Genomic DNA, 20,463 nt, shown 5'->3' with positions numbered 1-20,463 from the left:
AACCTAAGAAATACCTATAAGTATATACCTCATGAATATAAAAAAAACTAACACAACCTAAAAAAAATGAAATTTTACCCAGAACCTAAGGAAAAGAGTATGCACAGTTCTCTTGCAAAAAGCAATCCCATGAGCTAAATATCACCTTACCCAGCTGTGCCAAAAATTCACTTGGATAACTGAAACTTGTGCAATTATTTCTACATAAAGGCAAAATCATTATAAAAGATTATGCAATTTATCCAATGTTCCAAAGTCTGGGGAATTCAGAGAGTAGTCCACTACTATCGAAAGATACAAAATTAGATTCAACTGCCGCCTGGACATCTAGGGGTCTTAAGAGTCCAATGTCTTTACAGGACTGTCTTAGGGAATTCACTGACCATGAATTTGGGCCATCATATCCGGTAACTTGATTGTGAAACTAATAATGCTTATCATTAGTTAAGTCTGCATACTTCAGATAAAGAATGTGGGTCATAATACCCTTCCATTTAATTAAGTAATACAATATCAACTAAAATTTAAAACATGTCATTTTACCACACAGTCTAAATTAACTAGTTCCGTTAAAACTTTATAAAGATAGATACAGTATTCCAAAATCCCCTGAGTAATCATTCAGTGTGTTGCTACAGTATGTATATAATAAATAATAAATGCACACGAGCACACATACACAGTTTACAATAAATATCTTGACACAAAACCACATTCCTATAATAGTGAATAGCTACAGAGATAAATCAAGACAAGATGTTATATTCATCATTTAATTGTTAAACCAGAGATGAAATTCAGCACCATCAGTCACTTTATTTGCCAAAATAAAAAGCTCATCACTAGTAGTTCAAAACCCTATGAAAACTAAACCATTCACCTGAAACTTGCAATCGCTCTCCATTCATGGATATTAAGGACCATTTATTCAAGTACCCGGTATATATTCTAGTCAGCACTTTATCTTATTTGCCTCCTAAAACTTGAAATTAAATTCTTTTGTTGCTAACCTATTAACCTTCATTCCCTCTACATAAAGAAGGCACCTCAAAACACTTAACACAATTTGCACCAATATTTTTTTTTTTACTTCACATTTCATAGCATTGCAAATTGTTCTCACTCCATATATACTTTAAGTATAATTCAACTTGTAGACTTCAACCTTTTTATTTTTTTATTCAGCATTAAATTCCAACTTTTAGAGTGCAGTCTTCATTAAAAATTCTAAACAAAATACACTCCTCTCCTCCTGCAAATGTTCTGCACACATACACATACCTTTTTGCTTCAATTCTATTGTCCATTACATTCATACTCTAATACCTGTACATATTAATTGTTTTCATTTTTGTAACAGCTCCATCAACATGGAGAGATACAATTTTCTGACTTTTGTTTACCATCATAACCTTAACCTGGTTTAAATTAATTTTGAACTTTCTCTTCTCACGAACATTTCAAACTATTGCTAGTCTCAGCAGCGTCTCTTTGCCATTCCTATTCAAAGCTTGCATTAACGGCAAACATCAACCATTCTATATTGTATTCACAACTCCTCTACTTATACTACAACTTGACATTTGCATCCGTCCTTTGTCTATATTCTCACATCACCCCATCCATAATGATATCAAATAGCGATGAAAGAATAACAAATAAACAGTAAAACAATAATTCTCCAATTGATTTTTTTCAAACTACTCCTGTATTATAAAATAAGTTAATCATCACACTACACAAATTACCTTCGACACAATGCATCTTCAAAATCCTTCATAATGCTTAATTGACAACCATTACTAGCATAAAATTATGAACCACTTTTTCTATGCCCTTGTAAGTCCCATAGAACTTTCAATATTTAAAATCATTCTTTTCAAATCTCAAGAAAAATCTGATACGCACACTTTTTTCATCATCTAAGCCAACAATGATCTTAACTTTTGATTAATTACTTTCCTGCATTTATATAAAAGGCACCAGGTTACATGTGATAAAATAAAAACATAAGAAGGCCGTTAACAATCACCTGTCCTTATTTTAAATATTTTTTTTCACAAATTGCCAAATTTCTAAAATATAAATAAAATCTTTCACACATAAAAAAATACCATGGACACACATTCAATAGCTCAGAGAATTCTTATACAAATTTCAAAGCTACTTCTCACCTTACCTGTAATATTAATGGAATGTTTAAATGCAAAGACTAGATAACAATATCTTAATAACTGCTAAATATACTTATCACACTGGCCATATCCTTGTTTGTTTTTATCTTCTTCTTGTTCAGCTCTAGTCTAACCTCTGTCCACATCAACATTCTTCACCTTACTTTCAGCATACTTCGCGTAAGTATACATTATTCCACCAGCTGTGTTCAGACAAATTCCTGGAATATCAATTTGATTAAATGTTTAGATAATGTAACAAGTGTAAAATAGTGTAATATCAGCCTTGCATACCTAACCAGTTATGCATAAAATGTTAAAATAAAATTAATCCTCAATGGTATCAATCTAAAACAAAGAAAATTGTCTTTAAAATGCTGAAGCTAACAAAGCACAAATATATTTGAAAATAGAATGTCATCTAATTAGACCAGAAAGTAAACTTTACACCTAACAATATCACCATTATTTATTGAATGAACTTTCACTTGGCTGATCACCATTGTATTTGGATCAATTAGTAAAATATTCTGAATAACTACATTCTACATGATGTTCCATAATAACTATATAGAATTACTTCAACACCATATCTTTCTTAATTCATGAAATATACACAGAAAGACACTTAGCAACTCCCATGAGGATAACATTTTACTACTGAAAGGTGAAATAACTTTTCTCAAGAAAGTTTTAATAGGATATAGAAATGTGCAGTCCATGAAGTAAATAATAAGTACAGTACTGTATTTACTTATATAGCATTAAATGTTCCTAACCTTCGGCTTTCAGTGATTTCTAAATGGGGTACCCATGTCACCCTTCTGTAAGAAAAATCAGTCATAGCAAGTGAACTGTTTTCATGCAGGGGGACCAATGACCTTTGGGAAATTTAGGAGGGTCTGAGTGGACCCCTGAATATAAAAGAAATGAACAATAATGCTCTTACTCGTTGAAAACTGGAAACTCTTCAAGTATAGCTATCCAACAATTCTATCAACCATGATTTGAAGTCTTCTTTCAACTATGGTCAGTCTTATACCAACAATAGAAATACACAGGTCTTTTGCAAAAAGAAAATAATACATTGCCGGAGTAAGCAGTCTTACTTGCTTGGCCTGGAGCTGTACCATGATATAATGATCTAGCAACATCTTTCTGTTGTTCCCTGTGGCCATATTGGTACAATGGAGTTGTATCTGGTTGATGTGAAATGCTACTGAAATGTTCACCCAGTACATTGCTGAGCGTTTCAGAATCAATAATAATCTTATAGCTAATCTTTAAGCCTGGATGGGGGTTTAATGTAAATTTGTTAATTTTCCAGCTATTATCCATAGGTCTCCCACACTACAGATGGTGGAGTGTTACAGTCCACAAATGATAAAATGCATCCCCCTATAACTAGCATGAAGCTATCGTAAATATATAGGTGGGATCATCTTTTTTAGATTATTATTCTAGATTTTGTATGATGTCAACTTTACTTTACATAACTAACATTATTAGCTACCATTATTATTTCATAATACACCCCTTCCCCCAAGAGGATGACAACCATTCATATTTATCAATAAGTTGGGTGGCCTGGTGTATTAAATTAGTTATTACAAAACTTTGGCTTGAGTATTTGTACTCTTTGATTAGTTGAACTTTGGCCATTTTAACTTCCTGTAATTTATGTGAAGTCCAAAGTATTGATAAACCTTGTAAGCCCAGCAAAACCTGGTCTAAATTTAAATTCTGATGCCATTATCTTAACCAATAGCCTAGATATCTCTAGTCTTCCCCTGATTTGATGCAGACTTGCCATGTGTGCCAAATTTTGGGTTAAATCTTGCATAGCAGTAGCCAGCTTAAATTTCAAACTTAAAACTGATAAACATTCCCCTCCAGAAAAGAGACATATCCTCAATGATGTATGAATAAGACCGGGAAAGTATGAATCCTCAAGGTCCATGGATGCTAAACAGTATCCTTCTCAAATAAACAACAGCACTAACTATTCCATCTGCACCCAGAAAGGAATTTAAAACAAAATTTTTATAAAATTATTTATACACAACTGATGTTCATAGTGTTTTTCTCTCAAAACTAGTTGAATATATAATGATGTCTACCGTAAAGATAAAATAATTTCCTCCTCTCTTTCCTAGTAACTACCTTTTCTCTCTAGTGAAGCAAAGAGTTGATCTGGTGGTTGATGACAATTATTTACACATGAGTATGCCATAGTTCCTTTCTCTTTTTAGTCTTAAGGTGGAAAATAGATAACTAGCCTCTTGACAACACTAGTCAGTGGGGAGAAAGGGGGTCATGTTCATGAACATCAGGTTTGAAAAATAATAAAATATGTGTTTATTTCTGTGACTTTCCCTTAATATTCAGTGCAGATTATATTCTGATAGGGGTATGATAGGGAAGGAAAAAAATAGTAAATGTAACATCCTAGATTAGTAATCTTTATCAATTACCTGAAATTCACTTCTTTGTTAATTCAGCAGTAACTAACCGTAAACTAAACAAATCTGTCACAACTCGTGCTTCCAGCTTGGGTTCCATACACATCTCCAATATTAAACTTTTAAAACTATATATCTATTATATTACCCAATACCTTGAACTTCCTCACTGAGAAAACATATAACAAACCAAATTCAAGTAAATTAATAAACAGCAAATTCTTATTTATACTATATCCCCTCACAGCTACCAAAGCACCCAATGCTCAGTACTTTTTTTTATGGAAACCAGGTTTTTTTCAAATAATATTTTGCATAAAACCAACTTGGTATTCTGCTCAGCTGATGCCAAAACTCTTTCTAAAGAAGGGTTTCTACAGAAATTAGAAGTACCTACACTTCTAAATATCATGAACCTAAACCTTCTAGTCATTCACCTAATCTAATTTTCTATGAGCTCTTAATAACCTTTTAATAAGAAACAACATAACATTTTACCCCATAAAACAAATCAGGAATCTTTCTCACGATGTTTTCTATCATGCTTACAAGAAACTTAACAACTCTCATGGGACTAAAGTATCTAATCTTGGATGTATTATCAACTTTCTTCTCCGAAGAGGAATAAGAAAAAAATGTGAGACAAACCTTTCATCTTAAAATCAACTATAGCTTGGAAGGTGAGTAAAAGATAAAATCATCTTCTCATTTCCAAAACCTACATTATAAGAAGTTCCTGCATTCAGTAATACATTTAGGTGAGGCTAAAGCTAAAAGGAAAATGCTCTTGGTTGTCGGATCTTTAAGAAAAGATTTCCAAAGGTTCAGAATAAGAACCATGAACCCTTTAAATATTGTAACATTAAAATAGATTATGAGACCCTTTGCGTCAATAGGCGTAGGAGGAGATGATGATAACAGATTCCAATAAATTGTAATGACAACCAGAAATTTCTCAATAGTAATGATTTGAATACATCCACAAAAATACCATAAGCAGATAAATCTAAACCTACCTGTCAGAGTATGGTATTAAACATGGACCCACAACCCATAATTAATGGCCGCAATATCACATTTTAAAAGTTATTTATATTTTTCTTGACAACATAAAATTGAGACCTTTAATAGGAGTATGATTTCAGCAAAACTGAAATGACTGATAAGCTTCTTGAAGAGATGAACATAGTTGCCAGTTGGGTGGTGGCCCAACAGATGGAGCAAACTTCAATTTAACCCTTGATCAAGGACTTGCAGGGTGGTTGAGGCTTGACCTTATGTTTGAATGGTAGGGAAAAATACAAATTACTTTTAAAATTTATGATTTGTTCCTACGCATAATACAAACCATCGACCTTTCATAAGAAACTTGTCTTTAGGAAGGTGGAAGTTCCTAAAACTAAAATGGCTGATTAACAGGCCTAGAAAATGTCTAAGTCAATTGCTCTCATTCTACCTTCGATAAATTCTGTGGAAGCCTCCCCAAGGTCATTGAACTCCCTGATGAAGGACAGGACCTTCATGAAGATGCACTCTGTTTCAGGATTTTCAGTCAACGCTAGCAAAGGACCTGAATCAAGAGTAGAAGGGTCGACACCATCCGGAGACCCGTCTCTCATCACGAGAAAGAGAACTTGACAGGAACCACCTTAGTTTTTCCTTCCCTTTGGAATATTCCCACACCACATAGAGAACAGAACAGGGCCTGTCAGCACCCTTTACTCTCTTTTCCCTCTGCTGAAGAGGCACTAGGTGCCTTGGTCTCCAAAGGGCGGGAGGGAGAGCGTGTAATTTAAAGGGCCGATGGAGTGCTTGAGGAGTGTCTGTCCCTAGATGAGGACAGGCTCCGACAATAACTGTGTCAATGAGAAAAAGAATTACTGTGCCCCAAGGAGCACTAAGAAGATTCCCATAATGTCAACTGTTTATTGTCTATCTCATAACAGTGCATAGGGGATCCCACCAACATGCATGATTCCTAAATGTAGGAGGATCAGTGGCGACTGACTTTCTCATCCCGAGGGGAGGCCTCATGACTCAGACAGATCCCAGCACATTGGACAATCTTGGTGTTTTGACAGATGATGTGACATCTTCCGTTGATGCGTAGGAACGGGTGATCGAACCCAAGAATCCTTGGAAAATTAAGTCCTGATCTCAAGATGTAAAAGGGCATGGGGTCCAGTCACTTGTCCGTTCACAAGGAGTCTCCAGGGTCAGTGCCCTCACCTTACCAAAAGACCGAACACTTGGTCCTTCACTGACTGATCATAAGGAGAGCGGGCACACAGATGCAACGGGGAGACCTAAAGTGTATGGAACCAATGTGAGGATTCTTTGCCTTGGGAGACTTGGAATATGAGGATCTGCTGCCTGCTAATCGTACGTGTGAAGGTGACCATACACATGAAGGTGATTGTGCTCGTGAAGATGATCCTGAGTGAGGTGGCGATCGTGTACATAAAGGTGATCGAGCACATGGAAGTGGTCATGCACTTAAACTTTGAAATGATCGTGGAGCTCGCGCTATTGGAAGATTGTCTTGTGGAAAAGATGGTGGAAGACAAGAATCATGATCTACCTTCTAGCATGCACGAGGAGGGTTGAGGGTTCTCGTTGCTTGGGGGAGCAAGAAGAATGATCAGAGGACTCAACACCTATAGCAGACCTCTTAGGGGCAGCCTTTGAAGTATATGTGGGTGGAGAAGGAGTGACCAAAGCACCCCACAACGCCCCTGGGCAGGAGAGGGATGAGGGCAAGACTTTCACTCATGACCAAAAGAGGTTGTGCCTCATCTCATATGAGGCTTAGCACTGATAGTAGGGACATGACCCCTTGTACCATGCAGAGGAACCAGACTGAGACTCACAGAAGTCAGACTGATCGGTTGTCCTGCACTTCAATGTGCTTCATCACAACTCTCTTCTGCAGGTGGTACAACCAAACAGAGGAGCCGGCAGGGATGTGCTTCATCACAACTCTTCTGCAGGTGGTACAAACAAACAGGGGAGCTGGCAGGGAAGTCTTCTGGGTCTCAGTGGGAGCTAGGACCTCAAGAAACTTCTTGGTTGAGGGTCACTACCAATGCACAAGGCAGCCCATAGCATACCAAGATTGAGGTCCTTGTAGGGGGTGGTCATCAACAGCAGGCACAGCGATGGAAGTACTTTGAGAGAGAGGCTGGGGGGTATCATCTCCGCTGATGGAAGGCAACACTTCTGTCTCACTCAAAGAATTCCCAAAGTGCAGGGCAGGGTCTCCCTTCCCCTTACAAATTCATCAGTGAGAATCAGCCCCTGAAGAAGCCGAAGAGGAGGCAGTGTGTTTCACACCCAAAGCAGAGAAGGATGAGCTGAAGAGTTTCTTCAGTATTAGCTTGGGCATTGCCAAATCTGATGGCGATGAATCCCTCTTACAATACTTCTTCTGTTTCTTCAAGTACTCCACCCACTACATAGGAGGCCACTCCTGACACTCATCACAGGTGGAGGACTGCAAGCAGTCATGCCCCTTGCAGAAGCTAGACAGTAGAGGGGGATTAATATAAGTCTTGCTCATGTGCCGGCAGCATCCTTGGCAAGGCTTCCACGACAAAGCTGCATGGCTACCTAAGGAGCCGACATCAATCAACAGGAGATAACCAAACACACTGGAAGGAGGAAAACAGAAAAGCATTAAACAGCAAAAGCAGGACGTGGGGAGCTACATCAGTACACCATCGCAGCTGAAGTCAAAGCGAGGGTTGCTATGTTTACCTCATTAAAATCTTCCAGGCTGTTCCAGCTTCACTAAGGTTATACAGTACTCCTATTAAAGAACAAAGTTTTGTATTGCATGTAGGAACAAAAATAATTTCCTTTCATAAAAAAAGAAATGCAAAAACTTGACAATATTATCCAAACTAGTTCTTGTTACTGAAATGTTTCTGGAACTGCATCAATCAAAATAAATTCTGTACTCGATTCTATTGTCTTTGATACAAATTAAAGATAGACTGCCTTTTGGGACCTAAAATAGGTCTCTGTTACCTAACCCAACAAAGATCAGGGGCTGACTATACACAAAATTAACGGGTTGTAATGAAACATAAAAATAGTTACTAAGCAGCTCTCTCAATTATTTGAAACAAGATGGTTGAAAGTATAAAGCTTGGGTTAAATAATTGGGAGCTATAAAACATGCAATGAAAAACTGATACAAAAATGACAAATTCGGAGATAATTTGTATTTTTCCTAACCATACAAACCTTAGCTATTTACATTGGGTTTACCTTTCGGCGTAGCTGAAATTGACGAGCCAATGGATTTTAACGAGGGATAACTACCCCCGCGGTGATTTGCTTCACTTCACTTAGAGGTAGGACTTGACTTGGGGGACAGGGCTGGCAGGCAAATATGTGTAAATAGCTAAGGTTTGTATGGTTAGGAAAAATACAAATTATCTCCGAATTTGTCATTTGTTCCGTAACCGAAATACAAACCACGCTATTTACATTGGGTGACTTACCCCTTAGGAAGGGTGGAAAGTCCCCAGCCTTACTGACTTTGGCTTTACCCGGGGACTCCGACTCCAAGTGAGTAGCACTCGAGAAAAGGAGTCCCTGCACTTCACAAGTTCCTCGCTTCTTCCTCGCTTCGCAAGGAACGTGTGGCCTACATAAGTTGTGTGTGGAGGAAAGAGCGTGACTCGTCCTATGAAGTTGACCTTGAGACCTTTAGATAGGAATCCAGGATAGGACGTTCCCAATACCACCTCGTCAGGGTATGCGGGACGCGACAGTATTAAGCTTAATACTAGGAGCACAAGGAAGCATGGTTTACCTGCAGAGGTTGAGGTCAGCTATGCGGAGACCAGGATGCTGCTTCCCCAAGAGAGGGGAGGATGAAGAAAGAAGTAAGGGTCTTTCATTCACGCAGACTAAAACCGGGTAACAACGCCCTCAACCTACTGCTACTTGTCCATAAAGGAGCCTCAGGCTAGACCAGATGTTGTGCAGCCACCACAGGGCCGATAGAAAAAGTATCGAGGCTCCTGTGGGTCACGTCCTGCAGGTAGTGGGCTGTGAAGGTCGTCTGACGCTTCCAGACCCCAGCTTAAAGTACCTGCGTAACAGAGAAGTTTTTATTGAAAGCCAGGGACGTAGCGATGCCCCTGACGTCGTGTGCCCTAGGGAGACGTGACGGAGGAGGGTCCGGATTCAAGGCGTGATGGATAACCCTTCGAATCCAAGCCGAGGTGGTGTTCTTGGTGACCCTCCTCTTCGTCCTGCCTGTGCTAACAAACAATGCTTGCACCTGAGGACGAACTGCAGCTGTTCTCTTCAAGTAACACCTCAGACTCCTCACTGGACATAATAGCAGCTGGTCTGGGTCGCTTGTTACAGAACGGAGACTTGCGACCCTGAAAGAGTCGAACCGTGGGTCCGGCACTCCAGGGTTCTGAGTCTTGGCAACAAACTCAGGGACGAACCTGAACGTTACCTCCCCCCATCCCCTTGAATGGGCGACGTCGTACGAGAGACCATGAAGTTCACTAACTCGTTTGGCAGAGGCCAAAGCGAGCAGGAAAGCCGTCTTCCAAGACAGGTGGCGATCAGAGGCCTGGCGTAATGGTTCGAAGGGAGATCTCTTAAGAGCCCTGAGGACCCGAACCACGTTCCAAGGAGGAGGTCTCACTTCCGACTAAGGGCAGGTAAGCTCATAGCTACGTATGAGTAGAGAGAGTTCCAGCGAGGAAGAAATGTCCACTCCTTTCAGCCTAAAAGCCAAGCTTAAGGCTGAGCGATAGCCTTTCACCGCTGAGACCGAAAGGCGCATTTCCTCCCGCAAATAAACGAGAAACTCCGCTATTGCTGGAATAGTGGCATCGAGTGGAGAGATACCCCTACCACGACACCAACCACAGAAGACTCTCCACTTCGCCTGGTAGACTCCCTCAGAGGACTTTCGCAGGTGCCAAGACATTCTCTCTGCAACCTGTTGCGAAAAGCCTCTCTCCGTGAGGAGACACTGGACAGTCTCCAGGCGTGAAGCCGAAGCGAGGCTACGGCTCTGTGGAAGATGTTGCAATGTGATTATCTGAGTAGCTCGTGTCGTGGGGGAAGTTCTCTCAGGAGCTCCGTCAGGAGCTGCAGAAGGTCCGGGAACCATTCCGCGTGATACCACAGCGGAGCTATCAGAGTCATCGACAAGTTGACCGATAGTCTGGTCCTGTTGAGCACCCTTCTCATCAGACAGAACGGTGGGAAGGCGTACGCGTCGATGTTGTCCCACCGTTGTTGGAAAGCATCTTGCCAGAGTGCCTTGGGGTCCAGGACTGGGGAGCAGTACAGGGGCAGTTTGAAATTCAAAGCTGTCGTGAACAGATCCACGGTCGGGGAACCCACAAAGTCAGGACTTTGTTGGCTATCTGAGGATCCAAAGACCACTCGGTACTCACTATCTGCGAAGCCCTGCTCAGACTGTCGGCGAGCACATTCCTCTTGCCAGGAATGAAGCGAGCTGATAGTGTTATCGAGTGGACTTCGGTCCACCTCAGAATCTCTACTGCAAGATGGGATAGCTGCTGCGAAAAAGTACCTCCCTGCTTGTTGATATAAGCCACTACCGTGGTGTTGTCGCTCATCACCACCACGGAGTGACCCGCCAGGATCCATTGGAACTGTTGAAGAGCCAGGAAAACGGCCTTCATTTCTAGCAGGTTGATGTGCAGGTACTTTTCTGATTCTGACCAAAGGCCTGAGGTCCTCTGGTTCAGAATGCGGGCCCCCCACCCTTCTTTTGACTCGTCTGAAAACAGTGTCAATTCCGGGGGGAGGACGAGAAGATCCACTCCCTTTCGCAGGTTCTCGTCGACCAGCCACCACCGCAGGTCTGCCTGTTCCGAAGGTCCTATCGGGACCAGGAAGTCCGGGGAATCGGATCCTTGATTCCACCGGGACTTGAGCCGCCATTGCAGGGATCTCATCCTGAGACGGCCGTTTGGAACCTGACGGGCCAGGGAGGACAGGTGACCTAAGAGACGCAACGTCGATTGGGCAGGAAGCTCTTCTCGCCTGAGGAAGGGTTCCGCCACCCTCCTCAGCCTTACTATCCTGTCGTCTGATGGAAAGGCTTTGTAGAGATTGATGTCTAACAACATGCCTAGATAAACCAGTCGTTGGGACGGCTGCAGAGAGGACTTCTCGAGATTTACCACGATCCCTAGATCCTGGCAAAGATCCAGAAGCCTGTCTCGGTGTCAAAGAAGGGTCGACTCCGAGTCTGCTAGGATCAGCCAGTCGTCCAGATAACAGAGGAGACGGATGCCGTTCCTGTGCGCCCAAGACAAAATCAGGGTAAACACTCTGGTGAACACCTGAGGTGCTGTGGAGAGACCGAAGCACAGCACCTTGAATTGGTAGGTCTTGCTGTCTAGGCTAAATCTCAAGTACTTCCTGGAAGACGGATGGATTGGGATCTGGAAGTACGCGTCCTTCAGATCCAGTGTGCACATGAAGTCTTGTGGTCTCACCGCAAGTCTGACCGTGTCCGCTGTCTCCATGCTCCATGCTGAACGGAGTTTGCTTAACAAACTTGTTCAGAGCTGAGAGGTCGATGACGGGTCTCCAGCCTCCAGACGCCTTCTTTACAAGAAAGAGTCGACTGAAGAAGCCTGGGGACCCGTCGACGACCTCCTGGAGAGCATCCTTCTTGAGCATGGTCTCGACTTCCGCCCGAAGGGCTAGCCCCTTTACCGATCCCATGGCATAGGAGCTCAACGACACTGGATTCGCTGTCAGGGGAGGTTGAGATGTCGTGAAAGGGAAGCGATACCCTTGGCCGATACGGAGACCGTTCAAGCATCGGCCCCATGTTGCCGCCACCTGTGCACGCAACTTTGAAGGCATCTCCCCACAGGTGGACACGCGGGGGGACTGCCACTCCTAGGGTTTGCGGCCGCGGCCGCTCCCTCTAGGAGTTTTGCCTCCCCTGGAGGACTTACCGCCCCTCTTGTCCTTGGCAGGAAAGGGCTGGGGCTTGGACACCACTTTCTTGGCAGCCGGCGCATGCTTCGGTGTCTTGCGAGGCTGCTGCTGATGTTGCTGCTGATGTTGCTGTGGAGCTGGAGGCTTGTAGGGCCGAGATGCAAGGGCCCTTTGGAGAAGGGAGTCCTGGCTAGACTTCCTCCACCTCTCAGCTGTACAGTGAGCCCTCGTTTATCGCGGTAGATAGGTTCCAGACCCAACCGCGATAGGTGAAAATCCGCGAAGTAGTGACACCATATTTACGTATATATTTAACATGTATATTCAGACTTTTAAAACCTTCCCTTGTACGTAGTACTGTTAACAAACTACCCTTTAATGTACAGAACACTTAATGCATGTACTACAGTACCCTAAACTAAAACAGGCACAAATATTAAAGGCGATTTCATATCATGCATTTCCTAAACACGCCAAAAAGCACGATAAAAAATGGCAACCAATGTTTTTTTTACGTTTATCTCTGATCATAATGAAGAAACAAACGCAATTAGTGTACACATCTGTGTATAGGTTAGTTTTTGCATCGATTATATTGATTATACAGTACATGTATGTTGATTTTGTTATTACCAATGTTTTACTTAATTTTTCTTAGGACTTCCAAATGAAATGTTTTTCTTTATGACGCCACCTGAAACGCCGGCGTTATAAAGTACGCTCCATCTTCAATCGTAATAAACAAACGAAGGCATTTAACGCGCATGATGAAAGTGATAAATAATGATATAACAGTAAAAGCTTTTAGAAAATATGTTATTACAAATATTATTTACCGTATCTATATAAAATCATACAGTACATACGTAGCAAAGGATGAAAACAATTTACGAGAGAGAGAGAGAGAGAGAGAGAGAGAGAGAGAGAGAGAGAGAGAGAGAGAGAGAGAGAGAGAGAGAGAGAGAGAGAGTTGTTTTACGTATGTAAATGTAAATTTTAAACAAAAAAATAGCCCCATTTCAAGGTTATTACAAATATTTTACTTTATCATATTACAGTAGTCTGTATAATACTGTAAAGTTCAGTACAGTATGTTGTTGTTAGTCGTGGCAATGAAATTCTCACGAAACAAAAACACGGCATTCGATTACAACAGCTGATTCTCTCTCTCTCTCTCTCTCTCTCTCTCTCTCTCTCTCTCTCTCTCTCTTCGTGTTATACAATAATTACGTATAGATGAAGAAACTAAAATTAGTTTTCTTAGTGTCAATTAAATACGAAACGAAAAAATTATGCCGAGTTTACATCCATTTCAATCGTTGCTAAAAATACGGCATCCGATTTCATCAGCAAACCACTATTTTTTGGGAAACATCATTTTATTCTAGAAAATTGCGACTCTTTAAATAGTTAATTGCACATTAAGAAAGCGTGTACTTTTGTTTTTAAATTTCGGGTGTGTTTAAAAAATTGAGTATTGTTGACTTCTTTTTGTTTTACTTTTGGCTGTGATCAGATCAGCTGACGTCTAGCTGCCGCTCTTGAGAGCGTACGAATACACTAACAAAGTATCGTTTATACCATTTCTTAAGTTATTCAAACCGTCCACTGTATACAGTTGATATTACATAAGCACCAATGTGTTATAACCTATCAAATTTTTTTGTTTATTACATTTAAAACAACACACACACACACACACACACACACACACACATACACACACACACTCTCTCTCTCTCTCTCTCTCTCTCTCTCTCTCTCTCTCTCTCTCTCTCTCAGAGGGCTACTTTTCACTACCTCCCATTCCTTACCTCTCTCTATCTCTCTAACAAATGATATCTTTGTTGCTCCTCAAAGTTTCATTTATATTGAAAATCAATCAGGATTCAATTTTCCTTACTTTCTCCAATCTCACACGATCGGTCACATCGCGGTATTTTCGAAATTTCCAGAAAATCCGCGATATATGTATATACATGCGTTATGAAAAAAATCCGCGAAGTGGTGAATCCGCAATAGTCGAACCGCGAAGTAGCGAGGGATCACTGTACGTTCCATGTCCTGGGGCTCAAACAAATTCCCCCCGAGGAGGGAGGCATGTCTGAGCCTGTTGACATCCACGGCGGGGACCTTCGGATGGATCTTCTCGGTCACCGCATCACGACGCTTGAGCACCGAGTTGGCCCACAGGTTGGTAACCTGATGTGCCAGGAACTCGATGAAGCGAGTGCCCGAGAGGAGGAAGGTCTCCGGGGCCTTCCTATTGCTCTCCTTAGACAGATCCTCAGAGAGCAATAGGATGCCCAGAGAACCTAGCCAGACATCCAGCCACGAAGTGGCCTGCATGGCGCACTTCGCGACCTTCTCATGGCTTATGATCTCCGACGCCGAGAACGTCACCTGCCGGGCGGAGAGCTTCTCAAGAGGAACTCCCCTAGTAAGCTCTTCTACCGAATGGTGGAGGGGAAGAGCGAGGCTAGACTCCCCCATGATCTCAAAATACCTCCTCTGCTGGAGACGAGGAGGTGGGAGGAGTTTGTTCCCGGCAGAGGAACGACTGGAGGAAGTGAGTACTGCGAGCTGAGCGTTGGCCCTGGCTCTGACACTCTTCAGCCCCTGGGACCAGGGCAGAGCCGCGCTGGCCTTTGGGGGCTTCTGAGTTCCATAAACCTGATCCAGGACCGTGTCCTTGCCTTCACGGGGGGCGATCACAGGGTCCATGAACCCGTTGAGCTGTCTCATCAGGCCCAAGACCTGCTAGAAGGCATGCTCAGACTCTTGCTGCTCTCCTCCCTGCGGACTCCTGGGGAGACACGTGGACGTTCTCCCGGGGTCTAGCTGGTTCCTGCCGAATACATGCAGAAGACTTCGGCAACGTCTTGGAGTCCTTGGGTTCCCTCCTCGGCAGGATACAAGACTCCAGTAAAGTGGTCTGGTAGGCACCATCCGTGCGAGACGATTCTCCTCCACGAGGAGGTGACTCCCCCCTTGGTGCCGAGGGGGAGACCGACGCCTCACTGGACTCTCCCGAGGACGGAAAAGCCTCGTCTACGGGAGAAGGAGAAAACGACTGCGAAGGGGACGGGGCCTTCCTGACAGACCTCTTAGGAACCAACTTCTCCCTTGGAGAAGTCACCACGAAGTCCACTCCTCTCCTTCTCTTCAGCGGGGGCGAGGCCGTCGCTGGCTTGTGTCCTAGATCAGCGAGTGCTGGCTTCATAGCACGAGGGGCTGTTGGAGCGCGGGAGCGCAATCGCGCGGAGACAAACGACCGCGGGCGAATGGGCGCGTAGGCGAGTGAGCGCGTGGCGAGCGGGCAAGCTGGCGAGTGAGCGCGTTGACGAGTGAACGTGCTGGCGCGTGGGCGAACGAGAGCGCTCAGAAGACCGCTGAGGGACAGGGGACCGATAGTGTCCTGGAGACCTGTGACGCGTGGGCGAGCGATGGCGAGTCGGCGATCGATGGCGCGTTGGCGAACGCTGGCGCGCAGGTGAGCGTTGGCGCGTAGAACGCGCAGGCGAGCGACCGCGCGTGGGCGAGCTGATCGCAGGGGACCTATGTTTCTCCGGATCTGCTGGGCGCTGACGCGTAGGAGAGCGCTTGCGCGCAGGCGATGGATCACGAGGAGGATCTGGAGATCGCCGGCGCTCAGGGGAACGCTGACGCGCTGGTGATCGATGACGAGCAGGAGAACGTTGACGCGTCGGAGATCGCTGTCGCGTTGGAGAACGCTGGTGAACTGGGAGACGGCACGTAGAAGGCTGCGCAGGAGCTGTCGGCGCGACGCGCAAAGTCGAACGCTCGCGAGTGGGCTCAGGAAGAGGAGGCGCGTGGACGTGCAGGAACTCTAGATGTACGCGCAGGAGACCGCGCGCGTTGCTGCGCAGGAGAAAGCTGACGAGCAGGATCGCGAGGGCGAGGAAAAGTTGAGTCCTTGTCCAAGTCCTGAACAAGAGTTCTAGGGCGTGTGCGCGAGCGTGGGCGCACAGGGCGCGTGTCAGGAACTGGAAGCACAGGTGCTCGTTGACGAGCAGGAGATCTAGTGCGCTCAGGGGACCGTTGGCGCGCTGGGCGCGCAGCAGGAACAGGAGGATGTTCGTTGTCCTTAGGAGAGCGCTGGCGAGCAGTAGGGCGTTGATCATCAGAAGAGCGCTGGCGATCAGGAGAGCGCTGACGAGCAGGAGAGCGCTGACGAGCAGGAGAGCGCTGACGAGCAGGAGAGCGTTGGTGTGCAACTACGCGTGAACGCGCAGAAGGGCGCGCAGGGGAACCCTGACGCGCAAGGGAAGCGCCCACACCGTAGGCGACATCCCTTTGCCCCAAAGGGACCGGTGCCCGTCGGCTGACAAGATCAGACTGCTGGCCGTCTGAACTGGAAGTAGAAGGTCTGGAAGGCGTGGGAGAACGTGAACGATCCCCGGAGAGGACTAAGGACGCGGCTGCTACAGACTGCTTCTGGTGAGGAGAGTCCCCATCGGAGGACGGAGGAGGAGAAGACTTGAAAAGGCGCCTCTTGACACCCTTATAGGGAGACGGGAGGCCCTTGCGGCGAAGCGGACAATGAGCCTTACGGCGAAGGCAGCCACGAGGGAGGTCGTCAGGATCATCAGTCCTCCGAAGAGGAGTCTCAGTTAGAGTGCTCCCCCGAGGGGGAGACTTAGCCGCAGGAGAGCCCGTAGGACCCCCTTCCCCCTCCGAAGGATGTACAGAAGGGGGAGGAGAGCCTTCAGCAACGTCATCCACATCAGGAGCCGCAGAGGTTTGACCAGACTCGTCGGAAGCCTCTGCCACCACGACGTCGACGATAGACAGAGGATCCACCTCTGCTATCACCGGCAACTGCTTGACAGCGGCCCCTAACTGAATAAGGTCAAACAGGGCTTCCTTGGAGGGCAGGCCCTTAAGCCCCAAGGAACCCCAAAGCTGAAAAAGATCATCATTACATATACATAGAATTAACATTATCAAAATCCTCCCCCGGAGGAGGAGGAGGAACCACCCCGCTATGGGAGGCGACGCCCTCTCCCGCACCCCGAGGTCGGGAAACAGAACTAGGGCCTGCGCTCCCACTCGGCGGCCTCTCACTAGGAGCCGGACGAGGGGGAGCTTCGGAGGAGGTTTGGGCGGCGGAAGAAGAGTCCCGAGAGCTTTCCTCCTTCAAGGCAACCCTCGAAGGAGAACGGTCTCTCTTGGACTTCTTCTTACGCCGGCGGGCAAACCTCTCCCACTGGAAGGCAGATCACTCCCTACACTCACTACAAGTATTTTCACTATCACACCGTCGGCCTCGACACTGCGGGCAAAGGGTGTGAGGATCGGTATCCACCGCAGACATGAAGGTACCGCAAGGGCGGCCAGCAATCCCAGGGCACTTGCGCAAGATGAACACCAAAGGGCGAGGCCAACTTCAAACACACAAAGCTGAGGAAAAGCAAAGAAAAGATTAAAGCTGTCAAAAACGAGGACGATAGACAGACACGTCTGCACATCGTCCGAGCCAAAAGTGAAGCGAAGCAAATCACCGGTGTGTGGGGGGGGGAGGGGTAGCAAGCTACCCCTTCCCCTACCCCCACTAACTAGCGCGGGGGTAGTTAACCCTCGTTAAAATCTATTGGCTCGTCAATTTCAGCTACGCCGAAAGGTAAACCCAATGTAAATAGCGTGGTTTGTATTTCGGTTACGGAACAAATATGTATGTATTTGAATAAGCAAAAATAGTTCAGCTAAAACTTCTACCACTGGTTTCTTTTCCAATCTAACATTCAATAAATACAAAAATATCATCACATGATTAACTTCGATACTGGCACAAATATGAGGCCTACCTGCAACATTAACAGAATTGAATATGATCCCTCCAAATGTAAAAAATCCAATTAAGGTTTGCAGAACTGACTTCGACGCTCCAACAATTGAGGTTGTAAGGGCAGAGTTCATTATGGTACACAAGAACAATGAAAAATTCAAAGCAAGGCCCAGAAAAATTAGAAGCACAAATAAGCAGATAAACCAAGCCTCTGAAAAAAAGAATATCAGCATTAGCACATACCATTGAAAACAATATCAGTTATTTATATTTAATTTTACAAAGGCAGCATTCAACACCATAAAAAATTAAATTGTTGTATTTAGTAGCTGATAAAATAATATTTTACTCATGCATTGCAGTTGATAATACTACAAATTTTACATTTGTATATATAAACCTAGCTTTATAAACCTAAGCTATTTATATGGGGTTAGTACTAATCATATTTTCTACAGCCGGCCAATCAAAATCTAGTTGATTGTGTCATGCTTCCTTAGGAGGGAGCTAATATTCGAGAAGTGAAGAGGTAAACCATTCCTCTCTGGAAGATTCTAATAACTATAAGTAATAGAAAGAGATCAACATGAATCATAAAGAATAGTGAAGACGGCTCGTAAAGAGGCAAGGTCAAACTTCTGTTCCTTGAGAAATAAAAACTTTCTCTGATGCAGTTGCTGGTAATAATAGTAGGTGATCTATGAGAACCACCAGGGAACAGAGTAGCCGGCTCATAACTAGGCAAGGCTACTCGTTCAGTTCCCATAATGTAATCTTCGCCAGGGGTGAAGTAGTATGAACATCAAGAAAGACATAATAAACAGGAGATCAATTTTTTAATATATCAATAAATACTAAAGAAATAGCAGCACACTTACAGTACTTGCATTGGGGTGAAAGATCCCAGAGCAGGCTTCATGTCAAATGATCATTATCCGCATCAGAGATCTTTCTAGCCAAGAATGTCGGAGTAATGAGGCCTGGAGCTGGAAATGGCACATGCCCTGTGAGAACTGTCAGATATGTCATAATAGTGCTATCACCACGATGCCCATTGAGAGAATGTCAAACAACTTGAATGTGCCATTTTCAAGTTAGATGTCCATTGGTGAGTTTCCTTTCTATCCACCTGTTTGAGGACTTGTATTAATGTGTGGTTTCGTGGAACGCTGAGGTTGCAGCAAACCCATATGTATCACATGCTTGAGGGGGGGTCCCTAGCGATGCTTCCCCTGAGGATAAATAGGCTTTTGATAGTTTCTTTCTATTAAACTAAGACAGTGCTCCTGAATACATTCTATCAGAGTGATCAAAAGTTCTTAAACGACGTGATTTGGGAGACTAGTATAATCTAGTGGTTTTGTGAAACAAAGGTTGCGGCAAGCCCGTCTAGATCATATGCTCAAGGGGGAAGAGATCCTTAGCGACACTTCCCCTGAAGATAAATAGGTTCTTCACTGACTACCTTCTTCCAGAGCAGCCAGAGCTCTTGAACACAAAAAGGGGGGCAATATGTCTCAGCTAATTGTTACTGTATACCAGAAACTCGGAATGCTCTATGGAACAGAATAACTAGGTGTTTATGTGATCAGGAACCTCTTTGAGAGACATTATCTAGAAAGAGTTAACCTGAGATCTTTTCCAGCCTGAGTCTGGATTGTTCATTGAACCAGAAATGAGATAAGGTGCAGCTTTCCGATGTAATGTTATCGTGGGGGGAGGGGGGTCCCTCGTGACTTCCCCTGAAGATACTAAATTTCATGTTAGGTCTTAGCCAACAGGGTGTCCATGTTCAGGAAGAAGAATTTTGCTTCTGATCTGAGGACGTCCACAGAACATCCTTAGTATCCCTGGACAGGGATGTCTGAGCACTCTGTTTGTCCCTGGATTTCTTGAGAGACAAGCTAGCAAAAAAGTCGGTGTTGGAGAGCTCTCTCCATTCCTGGACTTTCAATCTCGAGAAAAGTTAAAGTAAAATTCCCCAGATCCAGATCTCATTCTAAAAGGAGAAAATGACCACCCTATGAAATATAGCATTTTCTGCGTTAGG

General features: G+C 44.3%; 1 protein-coding gene across 2 annotated transcripts in view; it reads right to left on the bottom strand.

Annotated features, from left to right (window-relative positions):
• Positions 1-945: 945 nt before the first annotated feature.
• LOC137621980 (uncharacterized) overlaps positions 946-20,463 on the bottom strand; it is a 91,568-nt gene continuing 72,050 nt past the window's right edge. For both annotated transcript variants that reach the window (XM_068352474.1, XM_068352475.1), the window contains exons 6-7: positions 18,433-18,624; positions 946-2,395 (exon numbers count right to left, since the gene is read on the bottom strand). In XM_068352474.1, the coding sequence (XP_068208575.1) occupies positions 2,304-2,395; positions 18,433-18,624 (284 nt within the window). In that variant the 3' untranslated portion in view covers positions 946-2,303. The remainder of the gene's footprint in view (positions 2,396-18,432; positions 18,625-20,463) is intronic.

The sequence above is a fragment of the Palaemon carinicauda genome, chromosome 28, assembly GCF_036898095.1.
Source record: "Palaemon carinicauda isolate YSFRI2023 chromosome 28, ASM3689809v2, whole genome shotgun sequence".
NCBI lineage: Eukaryota > Metazoa > Arthropoda > Malacostraca > Decapoda > Palaemonidae > Palaemon > Palaemon carinicauda.
The sequence above is the reverse complement of the archived record's forward strand: the minus strand, read 5'-3'. Positions and strand labels throughout refer to the sequence as shown.